This window comes from Hyla sarda, chromosome 1 (genome assembly GCF_029499605.1).
Source record: "Hyla sarda isolate aHylSar1 chromosome 1, aHylSar1.hap1, whole genome shotgun sequence".
Taxonomy (NCBI): Eukaryota; Metazoa; Chordata; class Amphibia; order Anura; family Hylidae; genus Hyla; species Hyla sarda.
In genome coordinates, this window is record NC_079189.1 from 1,237,690 (window position 1) to 1,264,747 (window position 27,058).

Here is a 27,058-nt window from a genome sequence, read left to right on the forward strand (position 1 = left end):
GGTTGATTGCTCAAGCCTGGATCTCGCGATTAGTGATGTCCGGTATTAGCCCTGCGTCCCGGATACCTTCAGCCGCTGGGACCGATCCGATATGACGCGGGGTTCCCGCGCTATATTGCGGGCACAGGGCGTACAGGTATGTCCTGCATCCTTAAGGAGTTAAGAGATTGTGGCTGAAGGACCGGTGATAACATCATAATAATAAGTCATAATAATAGGTTGCAGGGTAAAACATGTCTATAACTATAATACTGAATTATGAATATAATAACGCCACACACTGTACCCCCTGAATATAATACCGCCACACACTGTACCCCTGAATATAATACCACCACACACTGTACCCCTGAATATAATACTGCCACACACTGCACCCTCTGAATACTGCCACACACTGTACCCCCTGAATATAATACTGCCACACACTGTACCCCTGAATATAATACCGCCACACACTGTACCCTCTGAATATAATACCACCACACTCTGTACCCTCTGAATATAATACTGCCACACTCTGTACACTCTGAATATAATACTGCCACACACTGTACCCCTGAATATAATACTGCCACACACTGTACCCTCTGAATATAATACCGCCACACACTGTACCCTCTGAATATAATACTGCCACACACTGGGCCCCTGAATATAATGCTGCCACACACTGTATCCCTGAATATAATACTGCCGCACACTGTACACATGACTATAATACTGCCGCACACTGTACCCAGACTATAAAACTGCCACACACTGTACCCCCTGACTATAATACTGCCACATACTGTGCCCCCTGAATATAATACTGCCAACCACTGTACCCCGACTATAATACTGCCACATACTGTACACCTGACTATAATACTGCCACACACCGTACACATGACTATATTACCCCATGCTGTACACATGAATATAATACTGTCACTTACTGTACACGTGACTATAATACTACCATACATGAATACTGCCACACTGTACATATGAATATAAATACCACCACACACTGTACACATGAATACTGCCACACACCGTACACGACTATAATACTGCCACACACCGTACACAAGACTATAATACTGCCACACACCGTACACATGACTATAATACTGCCACAGACCGTACACATGAATATACTACTACCACACAATGTACTCATGACTATAATACTGCCACACACTGTACACATGACTATGATACTGCCACACACTGTACACATGACTATGATACTGCCACACACTGTACACATGACTATGATACTGCCACACACTGTACACATGACTATGATAATGCCACACACTGTACACATGACTATGATACTGCCACACACTGTACACATGACTATGATACTGCCACACACTGTACACATGACTATGATACTGCCACACACCGTACACATGACTATGATACTGCCACACACCGTACACATGACTATGATACTGCCACACACCGTACACATGACTATGATACTGCCACACACCGTACACATGACTATGATACTGCCACACACCGTACACATGACTATGATACTGCCACACACCGTACACATGACTATGATACTGCCACACACCGTACACATGACTATGATACTGCCACACACCGTACACATGACTACGATACTGCCACACACCGTACACATGACTACGATACTGCCACACACCGTACACATGCTTATAATACTGCCACACACCGTACACATGACTATAATACTGCCACACACCGTACACATGCTTATAATACTGCCACACACCGTACACATGCTTATAATACTGCCACACACCGTACACATGACTATAATACTGCCACACACCGTACACATGACTATAATACTGCCACACACCGTACACATGACTATAATACTGCCACACACCGTACACATGCCTATAATACTGCCACACACCGTACACATGCCTATAATACTGCCAAACACCATACACATAACTATAATACTGCCACACACCGTACACATGACTATAATACTGCCACACACCGTACACATGCCTATAATACTGCCACACACCGTACACATGCCTATAATACTGCCACACACCATACACATAACTATAATACTGCCACACACCGTACACATCCCTATAATACTGCCACACACCGTACACATGACTATAATACTACCACACACTGTACCCTCTGAATATAATACTGCCACACACCGTACACATGACTATAATACTACCACACACCGTACCCTCTGAATATAATACTGCCACACACCGTACACATGACTATAATACTACAACACACCGTACACATGCCTATAATACTGCCACACACCGTACACATCCCTATAATACTGCCACACACCGTACACATCCCTATAATACTGCCACACACCGTACACATGACTATAATACTGCCACACACCGTACATATGAATATAATACTGCCACACACCGTACACACGACTATAATACTGCCACACACTGTACACATGACTATAATACTGCCACACACCGTACACATGACTATAATACTGCCACACACCGTACATATGACTATAATACTGCCACACACCGTACACATGACTATAATACTGCCACACACCGTACACATGACTATAATACTGCCACACACCGTACACATGACTATAATACTGCCACACACTGTACACATCCCTATAATACTGCCACACACCGTACACATGACTATAATACTGCCACACACCGTACACATCCCTATAATACTGCCACACACCGTACATATAAATATAATACTGCCACACACCGTACATATGAATATAATACTGCCACACACCGTACACATGACTATAATACTGCCACACACCGTACATATGAATATAATACTGCCACACACCGTACACATGACTATAATACTGCCACACACCGTACATATGAATATAATACTGCCACACACCGTACACATGACTATAATACTGCCACACACTGTACACATCCCTATAATACTGCCACACACCGTACATATGAATATAATACTGCCACACACCGTACACATGACTATAATACTGCCACACACTGTACACATCCCTATAATACTGCCACACACCGTACATATGAATATAATACTGCCACACACCGTACATATGAATATAATACTGCCACACACTGTACACATGACTATAATACTGCCACAGACCGTACATATGAATATAATACTGCCACACACCGTACATATAAATATAATACTGCCACACACCGTACATATGAATATAATACTGCCACACACCGTACACATGACTATAATACTGCCACACACCGTACATATGAATATAATACTGCCACACACCGTACATATGAATATAATACTGCCACACACCGTACATATGAATATAATACTGCCACACACCGTACATATAAATATAATACTGCCACACACCGTACACATGACTATAATACTGCCACACACTGTACACATCCCTATAATACTGCCACACACCGTACACATGACTATAATACTGCCACACACTGTACACATCCCTATAATACTGCCACACACTGTACACATCCCTATAATACTGCCACACACCGTACATATGAATATAATACTGCCACACACCGTACATATAAATATAATACTGCCACACACCGTACACATGACTATAATACTGCCACTCACTGCACTCTTGCTAGCTAGAGACTCTAATAGGTAAAATTGTCCCACTCCCTGTTCTTATCTTCCTGAGCTCTGCAGGAATAAGGGGGAATGGTGTAACCTCAGCGTCCGATGTCCTTCCTGAGCCGCGGCCTCCAGACCTGCAGGATCATCTTCAGTGTTCAGAGACAACAACAGTGGCTAATAGGACTATAATAAGGACCATAATAAGGACCATCTGAGGTTGATCAGTATCATCTTGGACTCCTGTAATCTCCCATCCCCGGGGTCTATCCTGTTCCTGCTTAGATCTCTCCGGACGACGTCCGCCCCTCTTTGGAGATCTCCCCGGACGTCGCCCGCCCCTCTTTGGAGATCTCCCCGGATGTCGTCCGCTCCTCTTTGGAGATCTCCCCGGACGTCGCCCGCCCCTCTTTGGAGATCTCCCCGGACGTCGCCCGTCCCTCTTTGGAGATCTCCCCGGACGTCGTCCGCCCCTCTTTGGAGATCTCCCCGGACGTCGTCCGCCCCTCTTTGGAGATCTCCCCGGACGTCGCCCGCCCCTCTTTGGAGATCTCCCCGGACGTCGCCCGCCCCTCTTTGGAGATCTCCCCGGACGTCGCCCGTCCCTCTTTGGAGATCTCCCCGGACGTCGTCCGCCCCTCTTTGGAGATCTCCCCGGACGTCGCCCGCCCCTCTTTGGAGATCTCCCCGGATGTCGTCCGCTCCTCTTTGGAGATCTCCCCGGACGTCGCCCGCCCCTCTTTGGAGATCTCCCCGGACGTCGCCCGCCCCTCTTTGGAGATCTCCCCGGACGTCGTCCGCCCCTCTTTGGAGATCTCCCCGGACGTCGTCCGCCCCTCTTTGGAGATCTCCCCGGACGTCGCCCGCCCCTCTTTGGAGATCTCCCCGGACGTCGCCCGCCCCTTTTTGGAGATCTCCCCGGACGTCGTCCGCCCCTCTTTGGAGATCTCCCTGGACGTCGTCCGCCCCTCTTTGGAGATCTCCCCGGACGTCGTCCGCCCCTCTTTGGAGATCTCCCCGGACGTCGCCCGCCCCTCTTTGGAGATCTCCCCGGACGTCGTCCGCCCCTCTTTGGAGATCTCCCCGGACGTCGTCCGCCCCTCTTTGGAGATCTCCCCGGACGTCGCCCGCCCCTCTTTGGAGATCTCCCCGGACGTCGCCCGCCCCTTTTTGGAGATCTCCCCGGACGTCGTCCGCCCCTCTTTGGAGATCTCCCTGGACGTCGTCCGCCCCTCTTTGGAGATCTCCCCGGACGTCGTCCGCCCCTCTTTGGAGATCTCCCCGGACGTCGTCCGCCCCTCTTTGTGGTTGTGTAAGATAAGGAGGGGATGAGGTGGAAGCCCACTATACTCACTGATGCGGACGTCTTTGGCAGGATCCGCCTCCGGATCCACAGTACCTGGCAGGCTGGGTAGTCAGACACCTGAGAGCTTCCGCCTATCATGGTGTAAAAATATATTCAACTTAACTTGATTTAACCCCTTAAGGACCGGGCCATTTTTTTTTTTTTTTCTGCATTCTAATCTTTTCCTCCTCGCCTTCTAAAAATAACTTTTTTATATTTTCATCCACAGACCCATATGAGGGCCTGTTTTTTGCGTGACCAGATGTAATGACATCATGGTGCAACCCAAAAAATAATTTTTGCAGGAAATTTAAAAAAAAACAAACGCAATTTTGCTAATTATGGAGTGTTTTGTGTACACTTTACGGTATTAATGACATTTTCTTTATTCTGTGGGTCAATACAATCAATACAATGAATATAAATCCCGTGATTACATACGCGGCTGTATGAGGGCTCATTTTTTGCGCCATGATCTGTACTTCTTATCAATACCACATTTGTCTATATGAAACTTTTAAATCGCTTTTTATAAAAAAAAATTGGAATAAAATGTGCCTTTTTTTTTTCAACGTTTAAGCCGTTCACCGTACGGGATCATTAACATTATATTTTGATAGTTCGGACATTTACGCAAGCGGTGATAATAAATATGTAAATGTTATTATTTTTTCAATTTTTGGGAGGTAAAATGGGAAAAAGACCATTTACGTTTTTATTGGGGGAGGGGATTTTTTACTTTTTCAACTTTTTTTTTTATAATTTTTTTTTTTTTTACACTTTTTGTGTCCCAATAGGGGACTATTTACTGCAATCATTTGATTACTAATACTGATCAGTGCTATGTATAGGACACAGCACTGATCAGTGTTTTTGGCGATCTCCTGCTCTGGTCTTCTTGATCTCAAACCAGTGCAGAAGATCACAGGAGATGGCCGGAGCAGGTGAGGGGACCTCCAGCCGCCATTTTAGAGGATCCCCGCGGTAGCGCCACGGGTGATCTGATCTTCTGATCTTTTAATAGAAGGCCCGCATTGCTGCAGATGCGGTTATCTGTCATCAGCACAACAGCCATTACTGGCGGGTCCCTGGCTGCTGATAGCAGCCGGGATCTGCAGTGCATGGACAGGACGTAAATGTACGTTAAGTACCACCGCATCAGAAAGTACATTTCACATCCTGTGTTGTTAAGGGGTTAAAAAAAATAGACCATTTCCTGATGACACATAAAAAAAATGTAATAGATTTTTATCAAATTTTAATTTTTGGTACACTTTGGTAAATTTTTACATTTGTTTACATAAAAAAAAAATTATTAAAAACAAAAATATCAAAATGTCTTCTTCCCTGTGTGGCTTCTCTGATGGTTCCTTAGTTTTTCCTTAGTCATGAAACATTTCCCACATTCTGAACATGAATGTGGCTTTTCTCCTGTGTGACTTCTCTGATGATTCCTTAATTTGTCTTTAGTTATGAAAGATTTTCCGCATTCTGTACATGAATACGGTTTCTCTCCTGTGTGAATTTTCTGGTGATTCCGTAGTTTGTCTTTATTAATGAAACATTTCCCACATACTGAACACGAATGCGGCTTCTCTCCTGTATGAGTTCTCTGATGATCCCTCAGTTTGCTTTTAGTAATGAAACATTTCCCACATTCTGAACATGAATGTGGCTTCTCTCCTGTGTGAATTTTCTGATGATCCTTTAAGGTGACTTTAGTAATAAAACACTTCCCACATTCAGAACACGCGTGTGGCTTAACTCCTGTGTGATTGATCTCATGTGTAACAAGATTGCGTCTGGTCGTAAAACATTTCCCACATTCAGAACATGAATACGGCTTCTCTCCTGTGTGACATTTTTCATGTTTTCCCAGGTCTGATTTACTTGCGAAACATTTTCCACATTCTGAACATGAATATGGCTTCTCTCCTGTGTGAATTATCTCATGTTTAACAAGATTTGATGAAGTAGTGAAACATTTCCCACATTGTGAACATGAATATGCCATCTCTCCCTTGTGAATTTTTTCATGTGTAACTAGATGTGATTTATGCACAAAACATTTCCCACATTCTAAACATAAATACGGTTTCTCTCCTGTGTGAATTCTCTCGTGTATTACAACAGTTGATTTGTTCGCAAAACATTTCCCACATACTGAACATGAATATGGCTTTTCTCCTGTGTGGATTCTCTCATGTACAACAAGATTTGATTTACTTGTAAAGCATTTCCCACAATCTGAACATGAATACAGATTCACTCCTGTGTGAATTCTTCTGTGTGTATGAAGACTTGAGCTTGCTGTAAACAGTTTTCCACATTCATCACATTGAAACTTTTTGCCCCCTTTCTGACCTGTTCTTCGACTAACAGTCTGTGATTGGTCAGGAGAAGGTTCCTCATGATCAGGGGGATTATTATAGGATAGATCTGGATGGACATTAGAGGTAAGGAGGTCTTCTCCTGAGGAGCGCTCCATGATCTCTCCATCTTCTCCTGAGGAGCGCTCCATGATCTCTCCATCTTTATTATTCAGGGATAACATGACGTTTCCCTCAGAATTCTTACTGGGATTTCCTGTTGGGAAATAAATGGATTCTATTATTTTTTTCTATTGAACTCGAAAAACACTTTATGCAGTTTTTGAATAATACAGGAAGTAGACGCCGCATAATTTCAGGCCACTAAGGCCCTTAAAGGGGAACTGTGGAAAACCCTTTGATCAACAGGGATCCAAGTGTCCAGACAACCACTGATCAGGGGAACGAGCCTGGAGAAGTTCACTCTCAGTGCGTTCTCTTCCGACTTTGTGTCACGTGATCGAGATGGTCCTATAAGTCTATGGAGCGTGTCTCGATCACCTGACACAGAGCAGGGAGAGGAGCGTGCAGCAGCGCAGAATAATCCCGGCTCGTTCTCCTGATCGGCAGAGGTCGAAACGTTCAGACCGCCACCGATCGAAGAATTTAGAACTGTCGCCTGGACATGTTAAAAGTTTAAGTGACAGGTACACTTTAAATCAGTTTTTGTCACATGACCACATTTACACACAAAAAGGAAAGTAAAACAATCCTCGGCTACGAGTCAGTGGAGGTAGCTAGCACCCGAGGTAAAGATTTAATTTGTATACATAATTAAAGGAGTACTCTAGCTTAGTAAAGTTGTTGTAACATTTTTTTGTGCCGAACGGGTCGGAGCACAACAGCCCGCCAAAGCAGACTATAGAAGCGGAGGCAGGTAGGAACCCTCCAGCTATCATGCAGGCTGATCGGGACCCCGCAATCACACCTTTTGAACATTTCTGAGTACTAATAAAGTTATTTAGGTGCGGATAACATTTTTTTTTTTGGGTGTAAAGACACACAAATCAATATTCAGGATATTATTACCCACATTGATGAATATGGCAGGCTGACTAAGTCCGGTCTTTTCCCCTTAGATGGGTATATGGGGGAGTCAATTAAAGATCCAGGATGGATTAGAGCGTGTTAAAGGGTTACTCCGACCCTAGACATCTTCTCCCCTATCAGAGGTCATTAAAGGGGAACTCCAGTGCAGAACATCTTATCCCATCCGGGATCCGACCACTGGAGCACCTCACAATCTCCTGCCTGCCCCCCGACTCTCTCCATGGACGAAGCGAAGGTCAAGTTCCGACTACCACATTACTGTCGATTGGCGCACAACACGGTGGCAGACACGCCCCTCCATCTATCTCTATGGGAACGGAAGGAGTTTTTTTGTTTCTTACATAAAGATAAATTGATTACAATTTCCCAATTATCTGCTAATGATCCTGATAAAAAGAATCTCTGATTACGTACGGGAAACGGCATCACCCACTGTAAGAGCGGAGCAAAGGGAGATTATATCATCCTTAAAAAAATGGGAAAAGTCCAAGGACGGATGATTTTACAGCTTTATTTAAAGGGGTACTCTGGTGGAAATATTTTTTTTTCATCAACTGGTGCCAGAAAGTTAAACAGATTTGTAAATTACTTCTATTTAAAAATCTTAGTCCTTCCACGACTTATCAGCTGCTGTATGCTCCATAGGAAGTTGTGTAGTTCTTTCCAGTCTGACCACAGTGCTCTCTGCTGACACCTCTGTCCATGACAGGAACTGTCCAGAGCAGGAGAGGTTTGCTATGGGGATTTGCTCCTGCTCTGGACAGGACTTCATTGTCCCAGTCTCCCTTGCTTTATAGAATTACAATGGAGCAGGTTTTTCTTCTGTCCTTGCACCATATAGTTTCACATGGCTGCATTAATTATATAGAGCATGCATGGCTGCATTAGAGTTATATAGAGCATGCATTTAGCCAATATGTAAAAGTATGAATGTTTGTGCAGATGCTCATAACAGGGGAAGGGAGAGGAGCTCATCATACTCCAGGGGAAACACCCCCAGCCTTTGAGAAGAATTCAGAAGACTGATCACAGATCTGAATAGATCAAACGGTAATTGTACATATTAACACATCCATATTATTATGCATACAGGTCTTAGGACACATTACTACACTGATTTAAAGGGGTACTCCAGTGAAAACCTTTTTTCTTTTAAATCAACTGGTGGCAGAAAGATAAACATATTTGTAAATTACTTCTATTAAAAAATCGTAATCCTTCCTGTACTTATTAGCTGCTGAATACTACAGAGGAAATTCTTTTCTTTTTGGAATGCTCTCTGATGACATCACGACCACAGTTCTCTCTGCTGACGTTATTATAATAATAATAACGCTTTATTTTTTGTTGTCCTTAGTGGGATTTGAACCCAAGTCCCCAGCACTGCAAGGCTAAAATGGACAGAGATGTCAGCAGAGAGCACTGAGTTTGTGATGTCATCAGTGTTTCAAAAAGAAAGGAATTTCCTCTGTAGCATTCAGCAGCTAATAAGTACTGGAAGGATTAAGATTTTTTTAATAGAAGTAATTTACAAATATGGTTAACTTTATGCCACCAGTTGATTGAAAAGAAAAAAGGTTTTCATCGGAGTACCCCTTTAAGCATTTTTTTTTACATTTTCTTACTAATGACAGTAACGCTTTAAAAGTAAGTTTTCATTCCAGTAGAAAAATGATAGTATTATGTACCTAGAAATACAGATCCCTGCACTCTGCACGCATTAAAGAGGTACTCCGCTGCTTAGCGTTTGGAACAAACTGTTCCAAACGCTGGAGCCAGCAGCTCGTAATGCCATAGCTCCGCCCCCTCAATGCAAGTCTATGGGAGGGACTATGACATCATAAGCTCCTGGCGCCGTCTCTAGCGTTTGGAACAGCTGAGCAGCGGAGTACCCCTTTAAACTATCGCCCCTGCAGGAAGACTTTTGCAGATTGGTTTAGACGAATGAGTGTTCCTAAAATAGACGTCCTTCCCGCGGTGATGTCGTCGATTCCCTCTGTAATCAATTATTACATACCTAGGGTAACACCTCCTGGAATTATTACATACCTGGGGTGACACCTCCTGGCATTATTACATACCTGGGGTAACACCTCCTGGAATTATTACATATCTGGAGTGACACCTCCTGGAATTATTACAAACCTAGGGTAACACCTCCTGGAATTATTACATACCTGGGGTGACACCTCCTGGCATTATTACATACCTGGGGTAACACCTCCTGGAATTATTACATATCTGGAGTGACACCTCCTGGAATTATTACATACCTAGGATAACACCTCCTGGAATTATTACATACCTGGGGTGACACCTTCTGGAATTATTACATACCTGGGGTGACACCTCCTGGAATTATTACATACCTGGGGTAACACCTCCTGGAATTATTACATCTCTGGGGTAACACCTCCTGGAATTATTACATACCTGGGGTAACACCTCCTGGAATTATTACATACCTGGGGTAACACCTCCTGGAATTATTACATACCTGGGGTAACACCTCCTGAAATTATTACATACCTGGGACAACACCTCCTGGAATTATTACATACCTGGGACAACACCTCCTGGAATTATTACACACCTGGGACAACACCTCCTGGAATTATTACATACCTGGGACAACACCTACTGGAATTATTACATACCTGGGACAACACCTCCTGGAATTATTACATACCTGGGGTGACACCTCCTGGAATTATTACATACCTGGGGTGACACCTCCTGGCATTATTACATACCTGGGGTAACACCTCCTGGAATTATTACATATCTGGAGTGACACCTCCTGGAATTATTACATATCTGGGGTAACACCTCCTAGAATTATTACATACCTGGGACAACACCTCCTGGAATTTCCTCCTTCATACATGGTGGATCGCTCCTGAAGATCTCTTCTTCATCCTCCACTTTAATAATAGTCAGGTAATCATCCTGATGAGGAAACATCAACATAAGAGACCCCCATAATCTACCCCCACATCTATGACTGCAGGACCCCCCTATAGAGATATAGGATCAGCCTCATCTACCTGATGCTTCTCTGGGACATTTCCCTCTGGACAGTCCTGGGAATACAGAGGGCGGGGACACCTCTCGGGTGGATTTCTATCAATGACTCCATCTGTAGGGAACACACAGTGATGAATAGATTATTCCATGTGATGATCAGATGATGGGTGTAGTAGTATCTAGGAGACCCTCCACCAATAAAAGTCTCCCCCTCCTTACACTGCTGATCGGCCCCGAAATCCGTCTCCTCTTCTGGTTCAACTTTAACCTCAACCTTAATATCCATCAGATCTTCACCCTAAAGAGAAAAAAAATAAAAATAAACAATGTTCTTGGGATCAATCACGTCGTGATTACATTTTGGGCAGACTTTAACCTCATCTACCTGATGCTTCTCTGGGACATTTCCCTCTGGACAGTCCAGGGAATACAGAGGACAGGGACACCTCTCGGGTGGATTTCTATCAATGATTCCATCTGTAGGGAACACACAGGGAATGAATACATCAGTGCTGGATAGATTTCTATGTTACTAAGTAGTGAGAGTGATATCTATATATATATGTCTCTTCTTACCTTGTGATGTGAGGGGCCGGTGATCCTCCATCATGACTATGTCCTGGTACAGATCCTTGTGTCCTTCTACATACTCCCACTCCTCCATGGAGAAATAGACCGCCACATCCTGACACCTTATAGGAACCTGACACACAATGATACCGTCATCACCAGACCCCTCCATTACTGTATAATGTCCCAGCAGTGTCACCTCTCCAGTCATCACCATACCCCTCCATTACTGTATAATGTCCCAGCAGTGTCACCTCTCCAGTCTTCACCAGACCCCTCCATTACTGTATAATGTCCCAGCAGTGTCACCTCTCCAGTCATCACCAGACCCCTCCATTACTGTATAATGTCCCAGCAGTGTCACCTCTCCAGTCATCACCAGATCCCTCCATTACTGTACAATGTCCCAGCAGTGTCACCTCTCCAGTCATCACCAGACCCCTCCATTACTGTATAATGTCCCAGCAGTGTCACCTCTCCAGTCATCACCAGACACCTCCATTACTGTATAATGTCCCAGCAGTGTCACCTCTCTAATCATCACCAGACCCCTCCATTACTGTGTAATGTCCCAGCAGTGTCACCTCTCCAGTCATCACCAGACACCTCCATTACTGTATAATGTCCCAGCAGTGTCACCTCTCTAATCATCACCAGACCCCTCCATTACTGTGTAATGTCCCAGCAGTGTCACCTCTCCAGTCATCACCAGACCCCTCCATTACTGTATAATGTCCCAGCAGTGTCACCTCTCCAGTCATCACCAGACCCCTCCATTACTGTATAATGACCAAGCAGTGTCACCTCTCCAGTCATCACCAGACCCCTCCATTACTGTATAATGTCCCAGCAGTGTCACCTCTCTAATCATCACCAGACCCCTCCATTACTGTATAATGACCAAGCAGTGTCACCTCTCTAATCATCACCAGACCCCCTCCATTAGTGTATAATGTCCCAGCAGTGTCACCTCTCCAGTCATCACCAGACCCCTCCATTACTGTATAATGTCCCAGCAGTGTCACCTCTCCAGTCATCACCAGACCCCACCATTACTGTATAATGTCCCAGCAGTGTCACCTCTCCAGTCATCACCAGACCCCTCCATTACTGTATAATTTCCCAGCAGTGTCACCTCTCCAGTCATCACCAGACCCCTCCATTACTGTATAATGTCCCAGCAGTGTCACCTCTCCAGTCATCACCAGACCCCTCCATTACTGTATAATGTCCCGCAGTGTCACCTCTCTAATCATCACCAGACCCCTCCATTACTATATAATGTCCCAGCAGTGTCACCTCTCTAATCATCACCAGACCCCTCCATTACTGTATAATGTCCCAGCAGTGTCACCTCTCTAATCATCACCAGACCCCTCCATTACTGTATAATGTCCCAGCAGTGTCACCTCTCCAGTCATCACCAGACCCCTCCATTACTGTATAATGTCCCAGCAGTGTCACCTCTCCAATCACCACCAGACCCCTCCATTACTATATAATGTCCCAGCAGTGTCACCCCTCCAGTCATCACCAGACCCCTCCATTACTGTATAATGTCCCAGTAGTGTCACCCCTCCAGTCATCACCAGACCCCTCCATTACTATATAATGTCCCAGCAGTGTCACCTCTCCAGTCATCACCAGACCCCTCCATTATTGTATAATGTCCCAGCAGTGTCACCTCTCTAATCATCACCAGACCCCTCCATTACTATATAATGTCCCAGCAGTGTCACCCCTCCAGTCATCACCAGACCCCTCCATTACTGTATAATGTCCCAGCAGTGTCACCTCTCCAGTCATCACCAGACCCCTCCATTACTGTATAATGTCCCAGCAGTGTCACCTCTCCAGTCATCACCAGACCCCTCCATTACTGTATAATGTCCCAGCAGTGTCACCTCTCCAGTCATCACCAGACCCCTCCATTACTGTATAATGTCCCAGCAGTGTCACCTCTCTAATCCTCACCAGACCCCTCCATTACTGTATAATGTCCCAGCAGTGTCACCTTTTCAGTCATCACCAGACCCCTCCATTACTGTATAATGTCCCAGCAGTGTCACCTCTCCAGTCATCACCGGACCCCTCCATTACTGTATAATGTCCCAGCAGTGTCACCTCTCCAGTCATCACAAGACCCCTCCATTACTGTATAATGTCCCAGCAGTGTCACCTCTCCAGTCATCACCAGCCCCCTCCATTACTGTATAATGTCCTAGCAGTGTCACCTCTCTAATCATCACCAGACCTCTCTATTACTGTATAATGTCCCAGCAGTGTCACCTCTCTAATCATCACCAGACCTCTCTATTACTGTATAATGTCCCAGCAGTGTCACCTCTCTAATCATCACCAGACCTCTCTATTACTGTAAAATGTCCCAGCAGTGTCACCTCTCTAATCATCACCAGACCTCTCTATTACTGTATAATGTCCCAGCAGTGTCACCTCTCCAGTCATCACAAGACCCCTCCATTACTATATAATGTCCCAGCAGTGTCACCTCTCCAGTCATCACCAGACCACTCCATTACTGTATAATGTCCCAGCAGTGTCACCTCTCCAGTCATCACCAGACCCCTCCATTACTGTATAATGTCCCAGCAGTGTCACCTCTCCAGTCATCACCAGACCCCTCCATTACTGTATAATGTCCCAGCAGTGTCACCTCTCTAATCATCACCAGACCTCTCTATTACTGTATAATGTCCCAGCAGTGTCACCTCTCTAATCATCACCAGACCTCTCTATTACTGTATAATGTCCCAGCAGTGTCACCTCTCCAGTCATCACAAGACCCCTCCATTACTATATAATGTCCCAGCAGTGTCACCTCTCCAGTCATCACCAGACCACTCCATTATTGTATAATGTCCCAGCAGTGTCACCTCTCCAGTCATCACCAGACCCCTCCATTACTGTATAATGTCCCAGCAGTGTCACCTCTCTAATCATCACCAGACCCCTCCATTACTGTATAATGTCCCAGCAGTGTCACCTCTCCAGTCATCACCAGACCCCTCCATTACTGTATAATGTCCCAGCAGTGTCACCTCTCTAACCATCACCAGACCCCTCCATTACTGTATAATGTCCCAGCAGTGTCACCTCTCCAGTCATCACCAGACCCCTCCATTACTGTATAATGTCCCAGCAGTGTCACCTCTCTAATCCTCACCAGACCCCTCCATTACTGTATAATGTCCCAGCAGTGTCACCTTTTCAGTCATCACCAGACCCCTCCATTACTGTATAATGTCCCAGCAGTGTCACCTCTCCAGTCATCACCAGACCCCTCCATTACTGTATAATGTCCCAGCAGTGTCACCTCTCTAATCATCACCAGACCCCTCCATTACTGTATAATGTCCCAGCAGTGTCACCTCTCCAGTCATCACCAGACCCCTCCATTACTGTATAATGTCCCAGCAGTGTCACCTCTCTAATCATCACCAGACCTCTCTATTACTGTATAATGTCCCAGCAGTGTCACCTCTCTAATCATCACCAGACCTCTCTATTACTGTATAATGTCCCAGCAGTGTCACCTCTCCAGTCATCACAAGACCCCTCCATTACTGTATAATGTCCCAGCAGTGTCACCTCTCTAATCATCACCAGACCTCTCTATTACTGTATAATGTCCCAGCAGTGTCACCTCTCCAGTCATCACAAGACCCCTCCATTACTATATAATGTCCCAGCAGTGTCACCTCTCCAGTCATCACCAGACCACTCCATTACTGTATAATGTCCCAGCAGTGTCACCTCTCTAATCATCACCAGACCTCTCTATTACTGTATAATGTCCCAGCAGTGTCACCTCTCCAGTCATCACAAGACCCCTCCATTACTATATAATGTCCCAGCAGTGTCACCTCTCCAGTCATCACCAGACCACTCCATTACTGTATAATGTCCCAGCAGTGTCACCTCTCCAGTCATCACCAGACCTCTCCATTACTGTATAATGTCCCAGCAGTGTCATCTCTCTAATCATCACCAGACCCCTCCATTACTGTATAATGTCCCAGCAGTGTCACCTCTCCAGTCATCACCAGACCCCTCCATTACTGTATAATGTCCCAGCAGTGTCACCTCTCCAGTCATCACCAGACCCCTCCATTACTATATAATGTCCCAGCAGTGTCACCTCTCTAATCATCACCAGACCCCTCCATTACTGTATAATGTCCCAGCAGTGTCACCTCTCCAGTCATCACCAGACCCCTCCATTACTGTATAATGTCCCAGCAGTGTCATCTCTCTAACCATCACCAGACCACTCCATTACTGTATAATGTCCCAGCAGTGTCACCTCTCTAGTCATCACCAGACCCCTCCATTACTGTATAATGTCCCAGCAGTGTCACCTCTCTAATCATCACCAGACCCCTCCATTACTGTATAATGTCCCAGCAGTGTCACCTCTCTAGTCATCACCAGACCCCTCCATTACTGTATAATGTCCCAGCAGTGTCACCTCTCCAGTCATCACCAGACCCCTCCATTACTGTATAATTTCCCAGCAGTGTCACCTCTCCAGTCATCACCAGACCCCTCCATTACTGTATAATGTCCCAGCAGTGTCACCTCTCCAGTCATCACCAGACCCCTCCATTACTGTATAATATCCCAGCAGTGTCACCTCTCCAGTCATCACCAGACCCCTCCATTACTGTATAATGTCCCGCAGTGTCACCTCTCTAATCATCACCAGACCCCTCCATTACTATATAATGTCCCAGCAGTGTCACCTCTCTAATCATCACCAGACCCCTCCATTACTGTATAATGTCCCAGCAGTGTCACCTCTCCAGTCATCACCAGACCCCTCCATTACTGTATAATGTCCCAGCAGTGTCACCTCTCCAATCATCACCAGACCCCTCCATTACTGTATAATGTCCCAGCAGTGTCACCTCTCCAATCACCACCAGACCCCTCCATTACTATATAATGTCCCAGCAGTGTCACCCCTCCAGTCATCACCAGACCCCTCCATTACTGTATAATGTCCCAGTAGTGTCACCCCTCCAGTCATCACCAGACCCCTCCATTACTGTATAATGTCCCAGCAGTGTCACCTCTCCAGTCATCACCAGACCCCTCCATTACTGTATAATGTCCCAGCAGTGTCACCTCTCTAATCATCACCAGACCCCTCCATTACTATATAATGTCCCAGCAGTGTCACCCCTCCAGTCATCACCAGACCCCTCCATTACTGTATAATGTCCCAGCAGTGTCACCTCTCTAATCATCACCAGACCCCTCCATTACTATATAATGTCCCAGCAGTGTGACCTCTCCAGTCATCACCAGACCCCTCCATTACTGTATAATGTCCCAGCAGTGTCACCTCTCCAGTCATCACCAGACCCCTCCATTACTGTATAATGTCCCAGCAGTGTCACCTCTCCAGTCATCACCAGACCCCTCCATTACTGTATAACGTCCCAGTAGTGTCACCTCTCTAGTCATCACCAGACCCCTCCATTACTGTATAATGTCCCAGCAGTGTCACCTCTCCAGTCATCACCAGACCCCTCCATTACTGTATAATGTCCCAGCAGTGTCACCTCTCCAGTCATCACCAGACCCCTCCATTACTGTATAATGTCCCAGCAGTGTCACCTCTCTAATCCTCACCAGACCCCTCCATTACTGTATAATGTCCCAGCAGTGTCACCTTTTCAGTCATCACCAGACCCCTCCATTACTGTATAATGTCCCAGCAGTGTCACCTCTCCAGTCATCACCAGACCCCTCCATTACTGTATAATGTCCCAGCAGTGTCACCTCTCCAGTCATCACAAGACCCCTCCATTACTGTATAATGTCCCAGCAGTGTCACCTCTCCAGTCATCACCAGCCCCCTCCATTACTGTATAATGTCCTAGCAGTGTCACCTCTCTAATCATCACCAGACCTCTCTATTACTGTATAATGTCCCAGCAGTGTCACCTCTCTAATCATCACCAGACCTCTCTATTACTGTATAATGTCCCAGCAGTGTCACCTCTCTAATCATCACCAGACCTCTCTATTACTGTATAATGTCCCAGCAGTGTCACCTCTCCAGTCATCACAAGACCCCTCCATTACTATATAATGTCCCAGCAGTGTCACCTCTCCAGTCATCACCAGACCCCTCCATTACTGTATAATGTCCCAGCAGTGTCACCTCTCTAACCATCACCAGACCCCTCCATTACTGTATAATGTCCCAGCAGTGTCACCTTTTCAGTCATCACCAGACCCCTCCATTACTGTATAATGTCCCAGCAGTGTCACCTCTCCAGTCATCACCAGACCCCTCCATTACTGTATAATGTCCCAGCAGTGTCACCTCTCTAATCATCACCAGACCCCTCCATTACTGTATAATGTCCCAGCAGTGTCACCTCTCCAGTCATCACCAGACCCCTCCATTACTGTATAATGTCCCAGCAGTGTCACCTCTCTAATCATCACCAGACCTCTCTATTACTGTATAATGTCCCAGCAGTGTCACCTCTCTAATCATCACCAGACCTCTCTATTACTGTATAATGTCCCAGCAGTGTCACCTCTCCAGTCATCACAAGACCCCTCCATTACTGTATAATGTCCCAGCAGTGTCACCTCTCTAATCATCACCAGACCTCTCTATTACTGTATAATGTCCCAGCAGTGTCACCTCTCCAGTCATCACCAGACCCCTCCATTACTGTATAATGTCCCAGCAGTGTCACCTCTCTAATCATCACCAGACCCCTCCATTACTGTATAATGTCCCAGCAGTGTCACCTCTCCAGTCATCACCAGACCCCTCCATTACTATATAATGTCCCAGCAGTGTCACCTCTCCAGTCATCACCAGACCACTCTATTACTGTATAATGTCCCAGCAGTGTCACCTCTCCAGTCATCACCAGACCTCTCCATTACTGTATAATGTCCCAGCAGTGTCACCTCTCTAATCATCACCAGACCCCTCCATTACTGTATAATGTCCCAGCAGTGTCACCTCTCCAGTCATCACCAGACCCCTCCATTACTGTATAATGTCCCAGCAGTGTCACCTCTCCAGTCATCACCAGACCCCTCCATTACTGTATAATGTCCCAGCAGTGTCACCTCTCTAATCATCACCAGACCCCTCCATTACTGTATAATGTCCCAGCAGTGTCACCTCTCCAGTCATCACCAGACCCCTCCATTACTGTATAATGTCCCAGCAGTGTCACCTCTCTAACCATCACCAGACCACTCCATTACTGTATAATGTCCCAGCAGTGTCACCTCTCTAGTCATCACCAGACCCCTGCATTACTGTATAATGTCCCAGCAGTGTCACCTCTCTAGTCATCACCAGACCCCTCCATTACTGTATAATGTCCCAGCAGTGTCACCTCTCTAATCATCACCAGACCCCTCCATTACTGTATAATGTCCCAGCAGTGTCACCTCTCTAGTCATCACCAGACCCCCTCCATTACTGTATAATGTCCCAGCAGTGTCACCTCTCTAATCATCACCAGACCCCTCCATTACTGTATAATGTCCCAGCAGGGTCACCTCTCCAGTCATCACCAGACCCCTCCATTACTGTATAATGTCCCAGCAGTGTCACCTCTCATCACCAGACCCCTCCATTACTGTATAATGTCCCAGCAGGGTCACCACTCCAGTCATCACCAGACCCCTCCATTACTGTATAATGTCCCAGCAGGGTCACCACTCCAGTCATCACCAGACCCCTCCATTACTGTATAATGTCCCAGCAGGGTCACCTCTCCAGTCATCACCAGACCCCTCCATTACTGTATAATGTCCCAGCAGTGTCACCTCTCCAGTCATCACCAGACCCCTCCATTACTGTATAATGTCCCAGCAGTGTCACCTCTCCAGTCATCACCAGACCTCTCTATTACTGTATAATGTCCCAGCAGTGTCACCTCTCCAGTTATCACCAGACCTCTCTATTACTGTATAATGTCCCAGCAGTGTCACCTCTCTAATCATCACCAGACCTCTCTATTACTGTATAATGTCCCAGCAGTGTCACCTCTCCAGTCATCACCAGATCCCTCCATTACTGTATAATGTCCCAGCAGTGTCACCTCTCCAATCATCACCAGACCCCTCCATTACTGTATAATGTCCCAGCAGTGTCACCTCTCTAATCATCACCAGACCCCTCCATTACTGTATAATGTCCCAGCAGTGTCACCTCTCCAGTCATCACCAGACCTCTCTATTACTGTATAATGTCCCAGCAGTGTCACCTCTCCAGTCATCACCAGACCCCTCCATTACTGTATAATGTCCCAGCAGTGTCACCTCTCTAATCATCACCAGACCTCTCCATTACTGTATAATGTCCCAGCAGGGTCACCTCTCCAGTCATCACCAGACCCCTCCATTACTGTATAATGTCCCAGCAGTGTCACCTCTCTAATCATCACCAGACCCCTCCATTACAGTATAATGTCCCAGCAGGGTCACCTCTCCAGTCATCACCAGACCCCAGAAAGAGAGACACAGAGAGACAGACAGGGAGAGAGACAGAGAGATATAGATAGAGAGAGATAGCACCTGTGAAGTGAAGAGGAGCCCCGCGTGTACAATGTCCTCTCTGTAACTATGGTGAGTCCCAGCTGTCAGGCTCCCCTTCAATACATAGACGGCCGGGATCCATAGGAACCAGGGAATGTGCTGCCCCCTCTCTGCCAAATATAATAAACTTATAAAGAAAAACTAATATATTACAAAACAATCTATATAATAAGGATCTCCTCCTCCAGCCGACCCCACAATATAACGTATACACCAGCGTTTCCCAACCAGCGTGCCTCCAGCTGTTGCAAAACTACAAATCCCAGCATGCCCAGACAGTCAAACACACCCCATCCCCGCCCCTGATTAAAGGGTGACTCCGGGGAAAGAAAACGTATACTAGATCATGTGCGTTCTGACCATTGGGCCCCCGTGATCTCCTGTATGGGGCCCGACTACTCACCCGTCCTCAGTGCTCAGACCTAAACCTTCAGTGATGTCACCCGGGTCCCTGATCTGAACCTATAAATGATCTGATTCTCCACTATTGTTATTTATCTAAATAAAGGGGAAAAATATACAACTAATCATTAGCTGCATCTCTTATCCTCATATAAACTCACCCGACTACAGGGGGCGACACTGAGGAGCAGACATCTCCACACAACAGCAGTGACTGCCCGACCAGGACCTGATCTGTAATGTGATAGATGGGGAGGTATAGGACCTGTGATGATGTCACAATCATGTGACCAGTACATGTGGGGGCGGAGCTCTGCAGGATAGAAGAGAATGTGGTGAAGGACCTGTGAGAATGGTCATGTGACAGGAGTGGGCGGGATTTAGCAGCAAGAGGAAACCTTATGACACAACCGAAACCAACCTCCTCCACATAAAGGGGGAGATTTATCAAAACAAAAATGATAGAAGCGATCTGATTGGTTGCTATGGGAAACTCCTCCAGACAGGTTTTCATGATTATGATATCACCACAGGTCCTTCACAACCTCTAAACCTCTCCCACTTCTGAGCTCCGCCCTCTAAAGTCACATGACCATGCTCACAAGTCCTTCATTCACAATCTCTTCTATCCTGTTGTGCTCCGCCCCCACATATCATTCTTGTGACGTCATCACAGGTCCTACTCCTCTAGCAGATACAGAGCAGGTCCTGGTGGGGCACTTGGTAGTAAGGAGATTGCATGGGGAGGAGGTTTGTTACAGTGTGTCACCCCAGTAGTAAGGAGATGACATGAGGAGGAGGTTTGTTACAGTGTCACCCCAGTAGTAAGGAGATTACATGAGGAGGAGGTTTGTTACAGTGTGTCACCCCAGTAGTAAGGAGATTACATGAGGAGGAGGTTTGTTACAGTGTGTCACCCCAGTAGTAAGGAGATTACATGAGGAGGAGGTTTGTTACAGTGTGTCACCCCAGTAGTAAGGAGATTACATGAGGAGGAGGTTTGTTACAGTGTGTCACCCCAGTAGTAAGGAGATTACATGAGGAGGAGGTTTGTTACAGTGTGTCACCCCAGTAGTAAGGAGATTACATGAGGGAGAGGTTTGTTACAGTGTGTCACCCCAGTAGTAAGGAGATTACATGAGGGGGAGGTTTGTTACAGTCTGTCACCCCAGTAGTAAGGAGATTACATGAGGCGGAGGAGGTTTGTTACAGTGTGTCACCCCAGTAGTAAGGAGATTACATGATGAGGAGGATTGTTACAGTGTGTCACCCCAGTAGTAAGGAGATTATATGAGGAGGAGGATTGTTACAGTGTGTCACCCCAGTAGTAAGGAGATTACATGAGGAGGAGGAGGTTTGTTACAGTGTGTCACCCCAGTAGTAAGGAGATTACATGAGGAGGATTGTTACAGTGTGTCACCCCAGTAGTAAGGAGATTACAAGAGGAGGAGGTTTGTTACAGTGTGTCACCCTGGTAGTAAGGAGATTACATGAGGAGGAGGTTTGTTACAGTGTGTCACCCCAGTAGTAAGGAGATTACATGAGGAGGAGGTTTGTTACAGTGTGTCACCCCAGTAGTAAAGAGATTACATGAAGAGGTTTGTTACAGTGTGTCACCCCAGTAGTAAGGAGATTACATGAGGAGGAGGAGGTTTGTTACAGTGTGTCACCCCAGTAGTAAGGAGATTACATGAGGAGGAGGTTTGTTACAGTGTGTCACCCCAGTAGTAAGGAGATTACATGAGGAGAAGGAGGATTGTTACAGTGTGTCACCCCAGTAGTAAGGAGATTACATGAGGAGGAGGTTTGTTACAGAGACACCCCAGTAGTAAGGAGATTACATGAGGAGGAGGTTTGTTTCAGTGTGTCACCCCAGTAGTAAGGAGATTACATGAGGAGGAGGTTTGTTACAGTGTGTCACCCCAGTAGTAAGGAGATTACATGAGGAGGAGGTTTGTTACAGTGTGTCACCCCAGTAGTAAGGAGATTACATGAGGAGGAGGTTTGTTACAGTGTGTCACCCTAGTAGTAAGGAGATTACATGAGGAGGAGGTTTGTTACAGTGTGTCACCCCAGTAGTAAGGAGATTACATTAGGAGGAGGTTTGTTACAGTGTGTCACCCCAGTAGTAAGGAGATTACATGAGGAGGAGGTTTGTTACAGTGTGTCACCCCGGTAGTAAGGAGATTACATGAGTAGGAGGTTTGTTACAGTGTGTCACCCCGGTAGTAAGGAGATTACATGAGGAGGAGGTTTGTTACAGTGTGTCGCCCCGGTAGTAAGGAGATTACATGAGGAGGAGGTTTGTTACAGTGTGTCGCCCCGGTAGTAAGGAGATTACATGAGGAGGAGGTTTGTTACAGTGTGTCACCCCGGTAGTAAGGAGATTACATGAGGAGGAGGTTTGTTACAGTGTGTCACCCAAGTAGTAAGGAGATTACATGAGGAGGAGGTTTGTTACAGTGTGTCACCCCAGTAGTATGGAGATTACATGAGGAGGAGGATTGTTACAGTGTGTCACCCCAGTAGTAAGGAGATTACATGAGGAGGAGGAGGTTTGTTACAGTGTGTCACCCCAGTAGTTAGGAGATTACATGAGGAAGAGGTTTGTTACAGTGCGTCACCCCAGTAGTGAGATTACATGAGGGGGTTTGTTACAGTGTGTCACCCCAGTAGTAAAGAGATTACATGAGGAGGAGGTTTGTTACAGTGTGTCACCCCAGTAGTAAAGAGATTACATGAGGAGGAGGTTTGTTACAGTGTGTCACCCCAGTAGTTAAGAGATTACATGAGGAGGTTTGTTACAGTGTGTCACCCCGGTCGGTAGTAAGGAGATTACATGAGGATGAGGTTTGTTACAGTGTGTCACCCCAGTAGTAAGGAGATTACATGAGGAGGAGGATTGTTACAGTGTGTCACCACAGTAGTAACAATCCTCCTCCTCATGTAATCTCCATACTACTGGGGTGACACACTGTAACAAACCTCCTCCTCATGTAATCTCCTTACTACTGGGGTGACACACTGTAACAAACCTCCTCCTCATTTAATCTCCTTACTACTGGGGGGACACACTGTAACAATCCTCCTCCTCATGTAATCTCCTTACTACTGGGGTGACACACTGTAACAAACCTCCTCCTCATGTAATCTCCTTACTACTGGGGTGACACACTGTAACAAACCTCCTCCTCATGTAATCTCCTTACTACTGGGGTGACACACTGTAACAAACCTCCTCCTCGTGTAATCTCCTTACTACTGGGGTGACACACTGTAAAAAACCTCCTCCCCATGTAATCTTCTTACTACTGGGGTGGCACACTGTAACAAACCTCCTCTTCATGTAATCTCCTTACTAATGGGGTGACACACTGTAACAAACCCCCTCCTCATGTAATCTCCTTACTACTGGGGTGACACACTGTAACAAACCTCCTCTTCATGTAATCTCCTTACTACTGTGGTGACACACTGTAAGGAGATTACATGAAGAGGAGGTTTGTTACAGTGTGTCACCCCAGTAGTAAGGAGATTACATGAGGAGGAGGATTGTTACAGTGTGTCACCCCAGTAGTAAGGAGATTACATGAGGAGGTTTGTTACAGTGTGTCACCCCAGTAGTAAGGAGATTACATGAGAAGGAGGTTTGTTACAGTGTGTCACCCCAGTAGTAAAGAGATTACATGAGGAGGAGGATTGTTACTACTGTGGTGACACACTGTAACAATCCTCCTCCTCATGTAATCTCCTTACTACTGGGGTGACACACTGTAACAAACCTCCTCTTCATGTAATCTCCTTACTACTGGGGTGACACACTGTAACAAACCCCCTCCTCATGTAATCTCCTTACTACTGGGGTGACACACTGTAACAAACCTCCTCTTCATGTAATCTCCTTACTACTGGGGTGACACACTGTAACAAACCTCCTCCTCATGTAATCTCCTTACTACTGGGGTGACACACTGTAACAAACCTCCTCCTCATGTAATCTCCTTACTACTGGGGTGACACACTGTAACAAACCTCCTCCTCATGTAATCTCCTTACTACTGGGGTGACACACTGTAACAAACCTCCTCCTCATGTAATCTCCTTACTACTGGGGTGACACACTGTAACAAACCTCCTCCTCATGTAATCTCCTTACTACTGGGGTGACACACTGTAACAAACCTCCTCTTCATGTAATCTCCTTACTACTGTGGTGACACACTGTAACAAACCCCCTCCTCATGTAATCTCCTTACTACTGGGGTGACACACTGTAACAAACCTCCTCCTCATGTAATCTCCTTACTACTGGGGTGACACACTGTAACAAACCTCCTCCTCATGTAATCTCCTTACTACTGGGGTGACACACTGTAACAAACCTCCTCCTCATGTAATCTCCTTACTACTGGGGTGACACACTGTAACAAACCTCCTCCTCATGTAATCTCCTTACTACTGGGGTGACACACTGTAACAAACCTCCTCTTCATGTAATCTCCTTACTACTGGGGTGACACACTGTAACAAACCTCCTCCTCATGTAATCTCCTTACTACTGGGGTGACACACTGTAACAAACCCCCTCCTCATGTAATCTCCTTACTACTGGGGTGACACACTGTAACAAACCTCCTCTTCATGTAATCTCCTTACTACTGTGGTGACACACTGTAACAAACCTCTTCCTCATGTAATCTCCTTACTACTGGGGTGACACACTGTAACAAACCTCCTCCTCATGTAATCTCCTTACTACTGGGGTGACACACTGTAACAAACCTCCTCCTCATGTAATCTCCTTACTACTGGGGTGACACACTGTAACAAACCTCCTCTTCATGTAATCTCCTTACTACTGGGGTGACACACTGTAACAAACCTCCTCCTCATGTAATCTCCTTACTACTGGGGTGACACACTGTAACAAACCTCCTCCTCATGTAATCTCCTTACTACTGGGGTGACACACTGTAACAAACCTCCTCTTCATGTAATCTCCTTACTACTGTGGTGACACACTGTAACAAACCTCCTCCTCATGTTATCTCCTTACTACTGGGGTGACACACTGTAACAAACCTCCTCCTCATGTAATCTCCTTACTACTGGGGTGACACACTGTAACAAACCCCCTCCTCATGTAATCTCCTTACTACTGGGGTGACACACTGTAACAAACCTCCTCTTCATGTAATCTCCTTACTACTGTGGTGACACACTGTAACAAACCTCTTCCTCATGTAATCTCCTTACTACTGGGGTGACACACTGTAACAAACCTCCTCCTCATGTAATCTCCTTACTACTGGGGTGACACACTGTAACAAACCTCCTCCTCATGTAATCTCCTTACTACTGGGGTGACACACTGTAACAAACCTCCTCTTCATGTAATCTCCTTACTACTGGGGTGACACACTGTAACAAACCTCCTCCTCATGTAATCTCCTTACTACTGGGGTGACACACTGTAACAAACCTCCTCCTCATGTAATCTCCTTACTACTGGGGTGACACACTGTAACAAACCTCCTCTTCATGTAATCTCCTTACTACTGTGGTGACACACTGTAACAAACCTCCTCCTCATGTAATCTCCTTACTACTGGGGTGACACACTGTAACAAACCCCCTCCTCATGTAATCTCCTTATTACTGGGGTGACACACTGTAACAAACCTCCTCCTCATGTAATCTCCTTACTACTGGGGTGACACACTGTAACAAACCTCCTCTTCATGTAATCTCCTTACTACTGGGGTGACACACTGTAACAAACCTCCTCCTCATGTAATCTCCTTACTACTGGGGTGACACACTGTAACAAACCTCCTCCTCATGTAATCTCCTTACTACTGGGGTGACACACTGTAACAAACCTCCTCTTCATGTAATCTCCTTACTACTGTGGTGACACACTGTAACAAACCTCCTCCTCATGTTATCTCCTTACTACTGGGGTGACACACTGTAACAAACCTCCTCCTCATGTAATCTCCTTACTACTGGGGTGACACACTGTAACAAACCCCCTCCTCATGTAATCTCCTTACTACTGGGG

At 45.9% G+C, this 27,058-nt stretch overlaps 1 protein-coding gene across 1 annotated transcript in view; it reads right to left on the reverse strand.

Moving 5' to 3' along the window:
• The window catches only part of LOC130299795 (uncharacterized), a 79,403-nt gene that overhangs the window by 13,748 nt on the left and 38,597 nt on the right, over positions 1-27,058 (reverse strand). The window contains exons 5-12 of the mRNA XM_056551492.1: positions 20,572-20,702; positions 11,989-12,115; positions 11,798-11,889; positions 11,632-11,710; positions 11,433-11,524; positions 11,235-11,334; positions 6,301-7,552; positions 3,957-5,028 (exon numbers count right to left, since the gene is read on the reverse strand). Coding sequence (XP_056407467.1) covers positions 3,957-5,028; positions 6,301-7,552; positions 11,235-11,334; positions 11,433-11,524; positions 11,632-11,710; positions 11,798-11,889; positions 11,989-12,115; positions 20,572-20,702 — 2,945 coding nt within the window. The remainder of the gene's footprint in view (positions 1-3,956; positions 5,029-6,300; positions 7,553-11,234; positions 11,335-11,432; positions 11,525-11,631; positions 11,711-11,797; positions 11,890-11,988; positions 12,116-20,571; positions 20,703-27,058) is intronic.